The sequence below is a fragment of the Cavia porcellus genome, unplaced genomic scaffold, assembly GCF_034190915.1.
Source record: "Cavia porcellus strain 051 isolate PalLab524CR breed Dunkin Hartley unplaced genomic scaffold, mCavPor4.1 scaffold_10, whole genome shotgun sequence".
NCBI lineage: Eukaryota > Metazoa > Chordata > Mammalia > Rodentia > Caviidae > Cavia > Cavia porcellus.
This window is the reverse complement of record NW_026947493.1, coordinates 9,346,501-9,360,009: the sequence shown is the minus strand read 5'-3', so window position 1 is coordinate 9,360,009 and position 13,509 is coordinate 9,346,501. Positions and strand designations below refer to the sequence as shown.

Sequence of the window (13,509 nt, the reverse complement as noted above, 5' to 3'; positions counted from 1 at the left end):
CACTGTCTTTTATATCTTCATAGCTTTTCATCTGATTTAGTTAGCTTTCCCATTTATATTTCATGTTTCTCCTCTTTCCAGAATTCTGTCAGATCTTTTTTGTCCTAACAAAACTGTTTTCCCTTAGACAATAGGGATAATGCTATACTATTCAGTGCTAGTATATTATATCATTATGTGTATTGTGTCCTTATACTTCTTTGACTTCTTACAGTTTTATTATTCTTTATATTCTTAAAACTTTTCACATTTTCATATTCTCTGCCCTTTCTTCTGTTATACATTTACCTCAAAGCACTTATAAAAATGGTGGAACTTTTGATTTAGAGAACATTCGAGTAATTTTTGTTAAGTTTTCTTCTATTTGAGGGATGTAGCTTAATTCAGTAAAACTGAGAGTGGTCATGTATAATTTAAATCACAATTATTTTTGTCAAGTAAAAGGAATGACTGATTTCTTGAAAAAGTTGGCATATTTACAAAATCACTTTCTAGTTAGAAAAAAAAAGAAAACTGTCTCGAAATAGGTAGGCTAAAATTCATTTCTAAAACTGCTACATTCACATGTTCAGAGTCTTATACTTGTAAAAAATATTGAAATGTATAAATGTTGAAGGATGTCATTTACTTCTGGGATATGACATTTCCCTATGTCACCTATTTTTAAAATTCCATTGTTGGTATTAATTGCATGGCAAATAGTTCAAAGCAGCCCTTGAGGTGAGCAGCCCTCTTAGCAGAAAGAGTTTGAGGGTGCTTTTTTCTTTCTTTTTTCTTTTTTTGTACCGAGGATTGAACTGATAACTTCACAGTTGTCAGGCAGACACTTATACCACTGAGCCAAATCCCAGGCCCTTGAGGAAATCCTCAAAACTGTCCATTTCAATACTGTATTTTCTCTTTTCAGGTTTCCTGAAATGCAGTTTTTCCAACAAGACAATGTGAGAAAAATTCTTACAGATGTTCTTTTCTGTTACGCTAGAGAAAATGAGCAGTTACTTTATAAACAGGTAATGAAAATATCTTACAGTTCTCATGCATTGACTTAAATTTTTCTGTACAGCTTGACAAATGATAAATCAATAATGCAACCTTTATTTGCTAATGTAATCCAAGTGCTACTTGTCAGCTCTGTGGTTACAAAAGTAAGTTCTCTGAAGCAAGTATGCTTCTTCCTTATTATAGGATGTTCCACAAATTGTCTTCTATATCATGTTCAGTCTATTTTCAACTTGTGGGAATTGTTTTGTGGATAGTGTCTTTAAAGCCAGTCTAGTAATAAATTTTTCAGACTTTACAGCATATGTGACATGTCATGTAAAACATCATCAGATACTTTTTAAAACTTACCGGTAATAAAACTTGTTTTTTTGTTTTGGTTGTTTTGGCTGGAAATGGCAGCACAAGCCTGTAATTCCAGCAATGCAAGAGGATTCTAAGTTTAAAGCTAATCTGGGCAATTTAGCAATGTCATGTAAGGATGTATCTAGGTTTTCTATGAAAATTCATTCTATGTCAGTAAAGAGGTATATACTTGAATCATTTCTATTTCCCAATTTGATATAATATATATATGTATGTGTGTGTGTGTGTGTGTGTGTGTGTGTGTGTGTATATATATATATATGTATATTGGTACTGGAGGTCCAACTCACAACCCCATTATTGCCAGGCAGGCACTATACCACTAAGATATATACCCAGCCTCCAGTTATATATTAAATGCAAACCAAATTAATAAGTCTTAAAAAAATCAAAAGTTATATCATATTGATGATCACTGGACTTTAATGTAACAGAAAGCACCTCTGGCAAAAGTAATTTAAAATAAGCCTTATAGATTTAAAAATGGTAAACCATGTTAGATTATAATTATACTAAATAATACATTTGTTATTATATACATAAAATAACCAAAGAAAATAATTAGTATTTTAAATACTAGTATCATGTCTTTATATTAACTGCATGTTGACAATAGTTCTTTTACCTTGGAAATGAGGAAAAAAAAATCTCACTCCTAGTGACAAACTATAAAATGTCAGTAGATAAACCTGACCATAAACATGTGAAAGCTATCTGAAGAACATTATAAATGTTGTCAATAGATAGATATAAAGCAAGAATTGAATAAATACAAAAATAGTAACATGGTTTATTACCAATATTTTTCTTTTCCATGTAAGTATAGAAATGTATTAATCTAGTACTATTCTAAACCTGTGTTTTGTGAAAACTAGGCAGAGTCATTTTAAATCTAGTGCCTACCAACTCCTGCATACTCACCAGCTGGCTGTCTCTGTGGGGAGCATGGAGCACAAGTGACAACAAAGGCAGAAGTGGAGCCAGAGGTCGCTTGCTCATTCCAGTGTTTACCTCAGACTCCACGTGTGGAGGAAGTTAGTGAGGACTCACTTGTTCCTAGTCCTAGTTTCTCACATGTAGTTGGAGAGAATTTACAAATCCTAAATACGAGTTCAACCTTGGAAAAGCTTGAAATTACAGACAAGAAGTTCCCCTAATGAGCAACAAGTCTCAGAAGACCTAAGCCAAATCCCCACTGTCTCTGTTGTGATATCAAAGTGTCAGCCTTGCCCAGGAAAGCTCAGTTTTCTTCTTGTTCTTAAAAACAAAATAAAAAAGGAGTTTAATATGGAGCTGGGGAGCTCTCCATCTCCTTCATGAGGAAGAAGTCGTTCTTCCCCGTCTTCTCAGTGGATACCATGCTTTGGATAGCTGAGAACAGCAGCAGCTCTTCCACTTTACAGTTGGCTGGCATGGAGTTTTGACAGGCCAACCTTGGCTTCCAAAGTTGAATTTCAAACTCCCATAATTTGTGCAAGAAGTGGGTTGTTAGACTTTGTGGTTTTTCACCCTTTGCACATCTTTCTCCAGGAGCCAGACTGCTAATTTCCTCAGGACAGACTGGCTGGCACACAGTCCACTTTTTTTCTTCCTTCTGGCTCCTGGAGGAAGACCTCTGGAATTGTTTCAAAGGGTTTTTGGGGAATAAGGTGTTTAACTATATCCATTCTTTTCCTTTTTTCTTTAACAAAGACAAGAACAAAGAGCACACAGCATGATTTAAAGCCAGTTTTAGATCAGAACTCCAACAAAAGTCAGAGATAACCTTCCTATAGAGTTCCCACAGATGATCCCTGGAGTGTGTGAAGCAGAAATGTGGTGATTCCTCTGCCAGTAGCAGCTTCTTTTCATTTCCTCATAAGATGATGAAATTCTTAAGGCTGAAGGGATGAAGAGTGGGACATGGGGTCATTGTTGCCCTTTTTGTTAAAACAATGGGTCTCCCACAAGCTAGGAGATGAGAGTGCTTCTTAGGCAGGACCCCACTCACTGCCAGGCCATAATGGATACTAATACTGTGTAGATTGAAATGTATTCTAGACATTTTTCTAAATATGAAAATTTATCAGGTGGATTTTAAACCATTCTTCAAAGGGGACTTCTTTGTTCTTCCCATCTTCCCTAACAGTGTTCTGCTGTTTGTACCGCTGAGCCTATTAGCAGTACCTGTATCTGTTGAACAGGCAGTGAAGTGAGAGTAGGTTTTCTTCAACTCATGGGACACGTCCATTGGTAACTTCACAGCTGTGCCCTTTCCCTTTTCCCACTCTTGATGCAGGAAATTTGGAATGGGGGCTCATTAGCCCTCTCCTCCCCGTCTCTGAATTGTAGCTGTGCATCCAATTAGCCTGCTCTTGTCAGGGGCAGAAGGTGTCAAAGTCCTATAGTCCTTTCTCTGTCTTACCCTACCGTGGTAGTAGTTAGCCTATATCCCAAGCAACTGTCTATATAGAACATCTCTAAGCCAATTTCTAGCTCCTTGTCTCTGCTGCCATGTTCTTTTTTACAAGAAGAAAAGAAACAATTCTTGCTTAAGTCAATAAATAAATAAATTAGTGCCTACCAAATACTAAAATTATTTTTTCCTGCTGAAATATTTATAATTTTCTTGAGACTGATTTTGCTTAACACAGTGACTCCCAATTCCATCTATTTTTATGGTTGAATATTTTCTACATATACTACATTTTCTTTATGTATTCATTGTTGATGATCACATAGAGTGTTTGTATTTCTTGGTTATTGTGAATATGTAACACCAAACGTGATTGCAGATGTTTCTCGGACATACTGAGTTGATTTACTTTGGATGCATAATCAGAATTAGGATTGCCGCATTGTATGATAGATCTATTTGTACTTTCTGGAGGATTTACCATAAGTTTCCCATAATAGCTTTACTAATTTATAGGCCCAACAGCAGCATGTGAAAATTCCCTTTCTCCACATCTTCTCCAACATTTTTGTAAAACTTCTATCTATAGAAGTTCTGTGATTGGGAATTGAGGTTTTTTTTTTTTTCTTTGTTACACTTTTGGGATATATACTTGGTATGCACAACATCCTAGGCATGATCTCTATTATCAGGGGAAAATGTAGAAGAAATTTTAGAGATCAAAATAATGCAGTTAGTGTTAGAGAACTGACCTGTGGATCGGTGGAAAAAATCTAGAAACAGGTCCAATTATATAATAATACAAAATAGGGATGAGGATGTTTACTTGCTAAGATTGATTTTCTAACTAGGAACAAGGTTATACCATTATTGGAGAGTAAATTTCAGATGGACTAATGATATAACCATGTAAGATAAAAATAGTGGGAAAAGATTTAGGAAGATACTTGTATAATCTCAAGTTGGAAAATGTCCTTGCATACAAAATAGACTATCTGAAAGGCATATATAAATCAAAAGACTGAAAGCAAATGAAAAAGATTAGGCAGAAAAAGTCTCTAAGTAACAGAAGATACCTTTCTAAATGGCTTGAACTATGCAATGTTACTAACTCACATAGTATGAAGTCTGGGAGTAAATAATTCCACATCATTTATCATTTCAGTAGCTCAGAATATTTGTCATTGTGTTGGCTGTTGTCCTTAGGTCTCTTACTCTTCTTTCAAATACTTGAAAAATTCCTTACAGTAAAAGATTTGTAATGATAGGGAATTAAATCAGTATTAAGTTTCCCAAGTTAAACATTGTTTCCTATTTTTTTTTTTTTTTTAGAAAAAGAAAAAAATAAATCAAGAAAGTCTTATATTAACAAACAGTTTTACTGGGACAAGGGAAACAATAACATCACACTGTGCCATTTTTGATATATGTGAACCACCACATTTTTATATGAAAAATACAGAAGATAAGATTATTGGTAATTTAGACAGAGCCTGTCAATTATGGAATAAGAAAATGGTATTAGCATACTACTGGATTTCATGGAAAAAGACTTAATTATTCCTGTTATGTTTAAAATCCTATAATCTTTACCAAGAAGCAATACCTCGCTGTAGAAGGACTATTTACCATATTAAGGCTGAGACAAAACCTTGAGTTTCATCACAAGCTGTTAAAGCTATTATTTTGTAGTAGGTGACACCCCGTTTAACATCGACCATATTGTTAATAGTTATGGGATTTTATTGAATTAATGAGACTGTTATCATGTAGTAGAATGTCTTGCTGAGTTAATTGAAACTGCAGAGATTATATAAATGGTATTAATGAACTTTGACTGCCTGATGCCTCAGCTTTAATAAAGACTTCTTGGTGGGCTAAATGAGCATAGGCAGATAAGAGCAGGTTCAATTTTGTGAGCCTACAGGCTGTTGATGAAGAAAACTTTGTTACCTTTATTTTCAAGTGGCATGAGTTTGTAGTGTAGTAACTACAAACAGGCTAGCACAGATGAAGGATTTCAGCAAGCAGAAATGCTACAGTGTAGACAGAAGCAACATATATATTTTGGGAACCAAGAAGTTTACTGAAAATGTATACATTTGTGTCTCATAAAATTTGTAGCCTGTTGAACTTATGAATATACTTTCTAGATAATATCTGTTGTCTTTTAAAAGTATCTATGTAGTTCCTAGTTGTAATTTTTTACTTTTTCCAGTGCTGAGTATCTGAGTCAGAGCCACACACAGGCTAGACAAGTACTTTACCAATCAACTATAGATCATTGTAATTAATCATTCATCAGGTTTTACTAGTCTAGAATTTTGAGCAGAAACAGTTTTCAGCCTGTTTTAGGCTCTGAAAAGTATCAAGAAAGTTCCCATGTAAGTAAAACTCAAAACTGAGTTTGTATTAACAAACTCATGTCCTCTATTAGGACATTAACAAAAAATGTCCTCTATTGATTTGAAATACAATATATTGTTCTTTTTTATATTATATTTCAACTTTTTAAATGTGTCAGTATATTAAGTGATGGTAGTTCACTGAATAAGTCAATAGTACGATGAAATCCTTTTTTGCGGCTGGGCCAATAGTAAGATTTTGGTTCATATAAACAATTGTCCCTCAGTATCTTTGGAGGAACTGTTCTAGGACTCCCTGCGTATATCCAAATATACTACTTTATCAACTCTTTTATGTAAAATTACATATTGGTTACATATAATGTAAGTATATTTTCCTATATTCTTTAAATACATCAATACTACAATACTACCTACTACAATATAAGTGCTAGATAGTTGTTAAGCCTTATTATGTAGGACTAATGACAAGAAAGTTTACATGTTTGTTATGCATTTTTTAAGTTATTTTTCAAGTATTGTTGATCCATGGTCAAATTCATCAATTCAGAACCCAAGGATACAGAGAGTTGAAAAAATGCATGTATGCATCACACACACACACACACACTATATATATATATATATATATATATATATATATATATATATATATGCATGCACTATTTATCATAGTTTATAAATTTATAATAATTATTTGTATTCTCATTTTATCATTGTGTATCCTCCTCTCTAGACTACAACCTCCATAAAAGTTTGGAACCAGTCCATCTCATTCATTTTTGTGTCCATAGTTTATATAAGTATCCAATAATAATTGCAATAAATAAATGACTCAAGATACTTGAATAAATGGAGCATCTAGAAAGTGTAGTGTTGCAGAAACTAGAGGGAAGGGGACATTTAAAGGAGGCAGAAGGATGCACTTAAATAAGAATTCTTTCTTGTTAAAGCAATTATAAAGCAGGGGTAAAGATCAACTCAAAAGATTACCACCACCAGCAAAGAAAGAATACTTAGTAATAAACCTATAAGCTAACAAACTGAACTTTGCAGTTTAACAGACTTTTAGATTCACATATCCAGTGTTCTTTGTTGAGTTTTGATTTTTTTTTATTTGGTTTGAGACCAACATCTCACTACATATTCTAAACACACCTGTGTAGATCAGGATATCCTCAAATCAACAGTCTTCCTCTCCTAAACTCCTAAATACTGGGACTATAGTATGTATCTGTCACCATACCCAGTATTTATGTTCCTAAAAATTTCTATAAACAGTCACCAAATTGTACTATGAATGCATTTATTTTGAAAAATATCATAATAAAAGGCACATTGTCCTTAATCTGCTTCAAAATACTCTTTCTTACTTTACACACAATTTTTATCATGCATCAGTGTCTGGAAGTCTGTTTCATTATGAGTAGTGATGAAAAATTATTGAATGCTGCTGACCAGTATCATTCAAATTAAAGGCAGGCTTGTGAAAACATTATGGTGTGTCCTCACTCACCTTATTCAACAGATCTCACACTATATGACTTCTGGCTCTTCCTCCAAATCAAGATGACTATGAAAAGTAAACATTTGGAATCTACTCAAGACATCAAGGCAGCCATGACACTCCAGCTAAAGGCACAAAAGGGGACTTCCACAAACAACTTCAAAAACTGGCAAGAATAACAAGATACGTCTATTCAGAATGAAGGAGAGCATTTTGAAAAGGATTACTGGCAATGTTTCATACTGTAATAACTTGTAAAGAATTAAATATTAGCCATATTTTTATCACAATTCATAGTCTTGCTGGGCATGGTGGTTCATGTCTGTAATCCAAGAACTCTGGGAGGCCAAGGCAAGAGGAATGCAAGTTCAAACTCAGCCTGAGCAATTTACCAAGACCTTGTCTCAAAAGTAAAAATTAGATGGGGCGCAGCTTAGTGGAAAGCCCTGGTGGTCAGACTAATGGAGGTGGAGGTGGAGGTGGAGATATACAGATAGAGAAAGAATGAAACAGGGAGAAAGAATATGAATGAACGGATGAATGAATGAATATTTTTAAGGTCAGGTCTTTATAATTGTACAGTTCTTTTAAGGATGTACAAGCCATTGGAACACATAAAATCTTAGAATTGTGAGCTAAATATTCACTTTGTATTATACCACTTTCAGAATTCTTGGAAGAAAAATGGGCCATTCAACTTGTTGAATAGATTGCATTTATTGAAGTTGGATGATTATTCAATAAGCGTTTTTGGGAAAATCATATATTATTCATGATAAAAATTAAAATGAAGCAACGGAAAAATTAACTGAAGAAAAAGAAATTATCCCTACATATATTATTCTACTAACAAAAGAAATATCATTTTTATTCACAGCAGAAGGAAGGAAGGAAGGAAGAAGAAAAGAAGGGATCCTACATTGGTTATTCAAGTGTATTCAAAATGATTTATCAGAATTAAAAGAAATAATAGAGTAAAATGCTTATAACAAAAATGACCAAGTGTTAATACATCTAATTCATAAATACCTATTGAAAATTATTAGAGAAAAGAAAATACTACATTTGGACGAAATGGGCAACCCTTTAAATAAAAATTTCCAATAAAATTTTTGAGTTCAATCTCAGTAACACTTGTATAATTCATTACAATTTGATTGTGAATTTAACAAGATTTTTGTTAAGACCACTGTGAATATAGATGAGGATGTACGAGATGGTGATTTTATATTCTACAATTGAGTGAATTCTTTCTAGTGGGTAACTTAATGGTACACATCTCAGACTAGCAAATGTACTTTCCCCAGAAGTTCTGTAAAAGGACTTTATTCTAAGGAAACCATCAGAAACAGCCAAAAAAATTATCATAAAGATGTTTTATTAAGAGTTTTGTTGCTGTTGTTATTGGTGGTGGTAGTCATTTTTTCTTCTTGTTTTTGTTTTTGTAATCCTAGGAATTTTTAACCCAAGGCTTCACATATGCTGGGCAAGCACTTTACCTCCCAATTACATCTCAACCATGCTTATTTTGTTTTGAGACAGGATGTTGCTAAGGTGTAAACATCGTGTCACTTAGGAACTTCCTGCCTCAGCATAGAGTTTGAAGTTTTTCTCTTTTGGCTTTTTACCTACTTTCCTTTCTGCCTTGATTCATTCTTTGTTTTTGTTTTCTTCTAGTTCTGTACAGTAAGTAGCTATTATCATGATTGTTATAATTGTGGTGTTTCCCTTTTAAGCATAACTTGAGATTGTTTCCAAGAAGAGAAACTTTTGATAATTTTCAAAATAGAGCACAGTTGATTTCATCTTTTCTGGATGTCTACTATTTTGTCAGGGACATTCTTTTCAAGAATTGTTAAATAAATAAATGGTTATCTGAAGTGGGTATGGTAAATTTATTGAAAATCACAAGCAAATTGTCAGTGAATCATGTTATTTTGTAAAAATGCCATTAAGTCATTCTACTTTAAGATAACTTACAACTGAAGCTTGATAAATTTTAATTTCATATTATCTTTGTGCTGTCAAGTGGCTAAGACTGACATAGTACTACTAGATTTCATAAAGCATTATGGAGTTTGTCCTTCTATTGCAGGAAGCCTTCTCAAATTATACCTGCAAAAGTTCTTTCCTCTTTGCTCCCGTATTTATTTTTATATTTGTTCAGAGTGTGATTTTTTTCTCTTCTCTTTTTATGAAAGAGCATCTGTAGTTACTAAGTAAAAGGAAAGCAGTAATTTGCTCACATCAAGAGGTAGCAAAAAATATAATCTATGTTTACTTGCTACAATACGGTATTTTATGTTTAAAGGAGAAAAATCTAAATTTACAACACTGTTCACTGTTGTATAAGATCTCATGTCCCCACAAAATGAGTTAATAATAGAATTTTTGAAGAAATTTTTAAAGATTGTGTATTAACTAACATTTATACTTTTTGTTTCTGTGCCTAATTGTGTATTCCACATTTGAACCCCAATATAAGGGAAAGCATTTTATTGATATGCTCTTTAAATAAATTAGAATTTATAATTGAAGGAGGCAGGAAAATGAGTTTTATGATTAAACATGTTGAAAATTTCATTTGCAAAACTTTGTTTTTATCACTGTCTGCTAAAAATTATTTCTTTTATTATACAGCATTCCTAGCTAGGTGGCTTTAACTCTTTCTGAATCTATAGACATCCTAATTTGGAGCCATTACGTAATGAAAGCATTGGATGTAATTCGTAAGGTTTACAGTTCTTAGTTGCCCTTCTTTAGTGCAGATCTTATACTGTAGTTCATAATTATAATTTACATAAATAAGATTCATATTTATGAGTACAAAGCTTGAGCAACTGACAGGTGTAAGGTTGTCTGCAATGCCAATTTATTGTTTGTCATGTCATTTAAAAAAGAGCTTCTCTCCATGTTTCAAAAAAGAATATGTGCCATGGTTGGATTGGAATCAAATTCTAAAAGATAAAAATCTTATTTTTATGGTTCAGTGTGTAATATGGAATCTTGGTGGCAGGAATCCACCTGAAAAAAAGGATTGAACTTAACCTATATTGTCCATTAGTGGATTCTCAGTATTTTTCCTATTCATTTCTCGTGTTGTTGTGTTTCAGGGAATGCATGAGCTATTAGCACCTATAGTCTTTATCCTTCACTGTGACCATCAAGCTTTTCTACATGCCAGTGAGTCTGCACAGCCCAGGCAAGTATTTATGAGTTTCATCTATTTTTTTAGTCCTAAATGTGCTAGGGTTTTTTTCAACCTCAAAGTTTTTAAATTGATGGTATTTTAAAAGTTCTGAAAATTTGGTTTTGTTTCATGTGGCTATTTGTTAATTCCAGTTAATAGTTCTAGTACCAGTTTAGTTGTAGGACAAATTTGATATCATATTTGAAATTCTTAGGTCTGTTTCAAATAAAGATGGACATATAATAGATCAAGAAAAGGAAATGTTTGCTGTAATATCAAAAGTGCTAATGATTAATAATATTTATATACTGTACACTAGCCTTTAGTCTCTCACTTCTCAATTATAAGCAGAATTGAGAACTTTATGAAATAATGTCTCCCAACCAGCTTTGATTCAGCTTAGTTCATTAATAAAAGAGTATTACAAAGAACTTTAGTCTATAAATAAAATGGTTTTTTTTTCTTTCCACCTGCAAGTCTGATTTATTTCACTTACAAGTATGGTCTCTAGTTTCACCCCTTTACCTATAAAGCCTTGAGTTTATCTGTATTTATAGATGAGCAGTACTCCATTGTATAAAAATACCACATCTTTTTATCCATTCCTCAGATGATGCGCATTTGGGCTGTTTCCAAGATTTAGCTATTACAAATTGTGCTGTTATAAACATGGATGCACATATACCACTGTGCTATGAATGTTTTCAGTTCTTCTAAGAAAATACCCAGAAGAGGAATAGCTGGATTGAATGGGCACATGTAATCTTAGCTTTTTGTGGAGTCTCCACACTAATTTGCCCAGTGGTTACACCAGTCTGCATTCCCACAAACAGTGGAGAAGGGTTCCTTTTCCCCACAGCCTTGCCAGCATTTGCTATTGGATGATTTTTTTATGATAGCCATTCTTTCTGGAGTGAGATGGAATCTGTGTTGTTTTAGTCTGCATTTCTCAAATGACCAGTGATGTTGAACATATTTTTATATGCCATTTATTTGCCATTTGTACTTCATCGTCTGAAAGTGTACATTTATCTCTGATGCCCGTTTTTGGATTAGGTCTTTGATTTTGAGGGGTCTAATTTTCTTTTAATTCTTTTATGTTCTACATAGAAGTCCTGTGTCTGAGGGACAGTTGGCTAAAAGATTTTTTCATTTTGTGGGTTTTCTTTTTACTCTTGGTGATTTATTTTGAGGTACAAAAACTTTTTAATAAGATGAAATCCTGATTACTGATTCTTGAAGTGTTTCCCGTGCGGTTTGGTTCTCTTGTTTTTCAAATAAATGCAGTTATGCTTTCCTGAAAATGACTGTATAACTGGATTTAACCCAGGTAATTTTTGAATTTCATTTTCTAACTAAGAAGAAACTATCCGATTGGCCAGAGAAGTAACCAAGAAACAGTTTTGTGATTGGAGAACTGCAGGATTGTGAGCCATTTTCTTTGTTCAGTGTTCCACAGGCTTATCCACCTATATGCAGAAAACAAACTACTGACAGTATCTCACATGTCTAGCTGTATAATCTTTTTAATATGACACTGACTTTTTGCTAAGTGTGTAGATGGGCCTGTGCTAAAGTTTTAAGTTTTGTCATCTTTTTGGACTTCATTGAATTCTGATAAGGGTAACTGCACTGAAATTGCTATCACTTAGTTATTCTAAATAACAAGGATGAAGTTAGTGTTGGATCATGATTTTGTGCATGATTTTGATTTATTTTTGAAGACAGTTGCATGCAGAATATACTATGCAGGAAAGTATAGATGATTAAACATAGTTTTAAAATGATCAGGACATGCTTCTTCAGCTATTTCCATCCATTATAACGTAAAACCAACATGAAAGTAGATTTCTTAAAGATTCTATCACTTACTAAGTGAAGATAAAGTAAAAATAAAAGCATTAAAAGAAATTAATGTTTTGTTATTACATAATCCACTAGTAACTATATGTGTGTGTGTGTGTGTGTATGTCTACAGTAATACTTTTGTATTACAGGTGATAGATTGTGGAATAATAAGTTATTTTAGATCAAACATAGTCAAGGAAAATATTTCACATTCTGGATTTGTTATTTGGAATAATTAGTTACTTTATTGTGGCACAGACAAGGTAGCTGGTTTATTTTTGATCTTTATAAAAAGAATAAATTTCATTTGTTAATGGAGTAGCTATTTTTATTTCAAAGGCTAATTTTTTTCATTTGCACATTATATGAGAATTTTCTTATTAAGATAAAGTAAGGGAAACTATGCATCTTTAATTGTTAAAAGATTAACCCATTTTGATTGCTTGTGTTGCTTTTTCAAAGTGAGGAAATGAAAACTCTCTTGAACCCTGAATATCTGGAACATGATGCCTAGTAAGTAAAAGCTATTATATTTTTCTTTTTATATGATCATGCTTTCATGAAGATTAAATGTAACATTATTTATTTTTCTACTTTTTAGTGCAATGTTCTCACAACTTATGGAAACTGCTGAACCTTGGTTTTCTACTTTTGAACATGACAGTCAAAAGGTAAATCTTAGAGTACAGATTTTTCTCAGTATATAGTATTTGACTGAGCAAGTGATTTTAGTAAGCAACACAATAATATATAGTCATTTTATTTTAATATATTCAACTATCATTATGAAAATAGTAATAGAATTACAAGGAAGCTAAGGTGCTAGAATATATTGCTT

General features: G+C 32.9%; 1 protein-coding gene across 9 annotated transcripts in view; it reads left to right on the top strand.

Annotated features, from left to right (window-relative positions):
* Tbc1d5 (TBC1 domain family member 5) overlaps nucleotides 1-13,509 on the top strand; it is a 615,865-nt gene that overhangs the window by 371,639 nt on the left and 230,717 nt on the right. For all 9 annotated transcript variants that reach the window (XM_063257823.1, XM_063257829.1, XM_063257828.1 and 6 more), the window contains 4 exons: nucleotides 908-1,010; nucleotides 10,747-10,835; nucleotides 13,134-13,184; nucleotides 13,273-13,342. In XM_063257823.1, coding sequence (XP_063113893.1) covers nucleotides 908-1,010; nucleotides 10,747-10,835; nucleotides 13,134-13,184; nucleotides 13,273-13,342 — 313 coding nt within the window. The remainder of the gene's footprint in view (nucleotides 1-907; nucleotides 1,011-10,746; nucleotides 10,836-13,133; nucleotides 13,185-13,272; nucleotides 13,343-13,509) is intronic.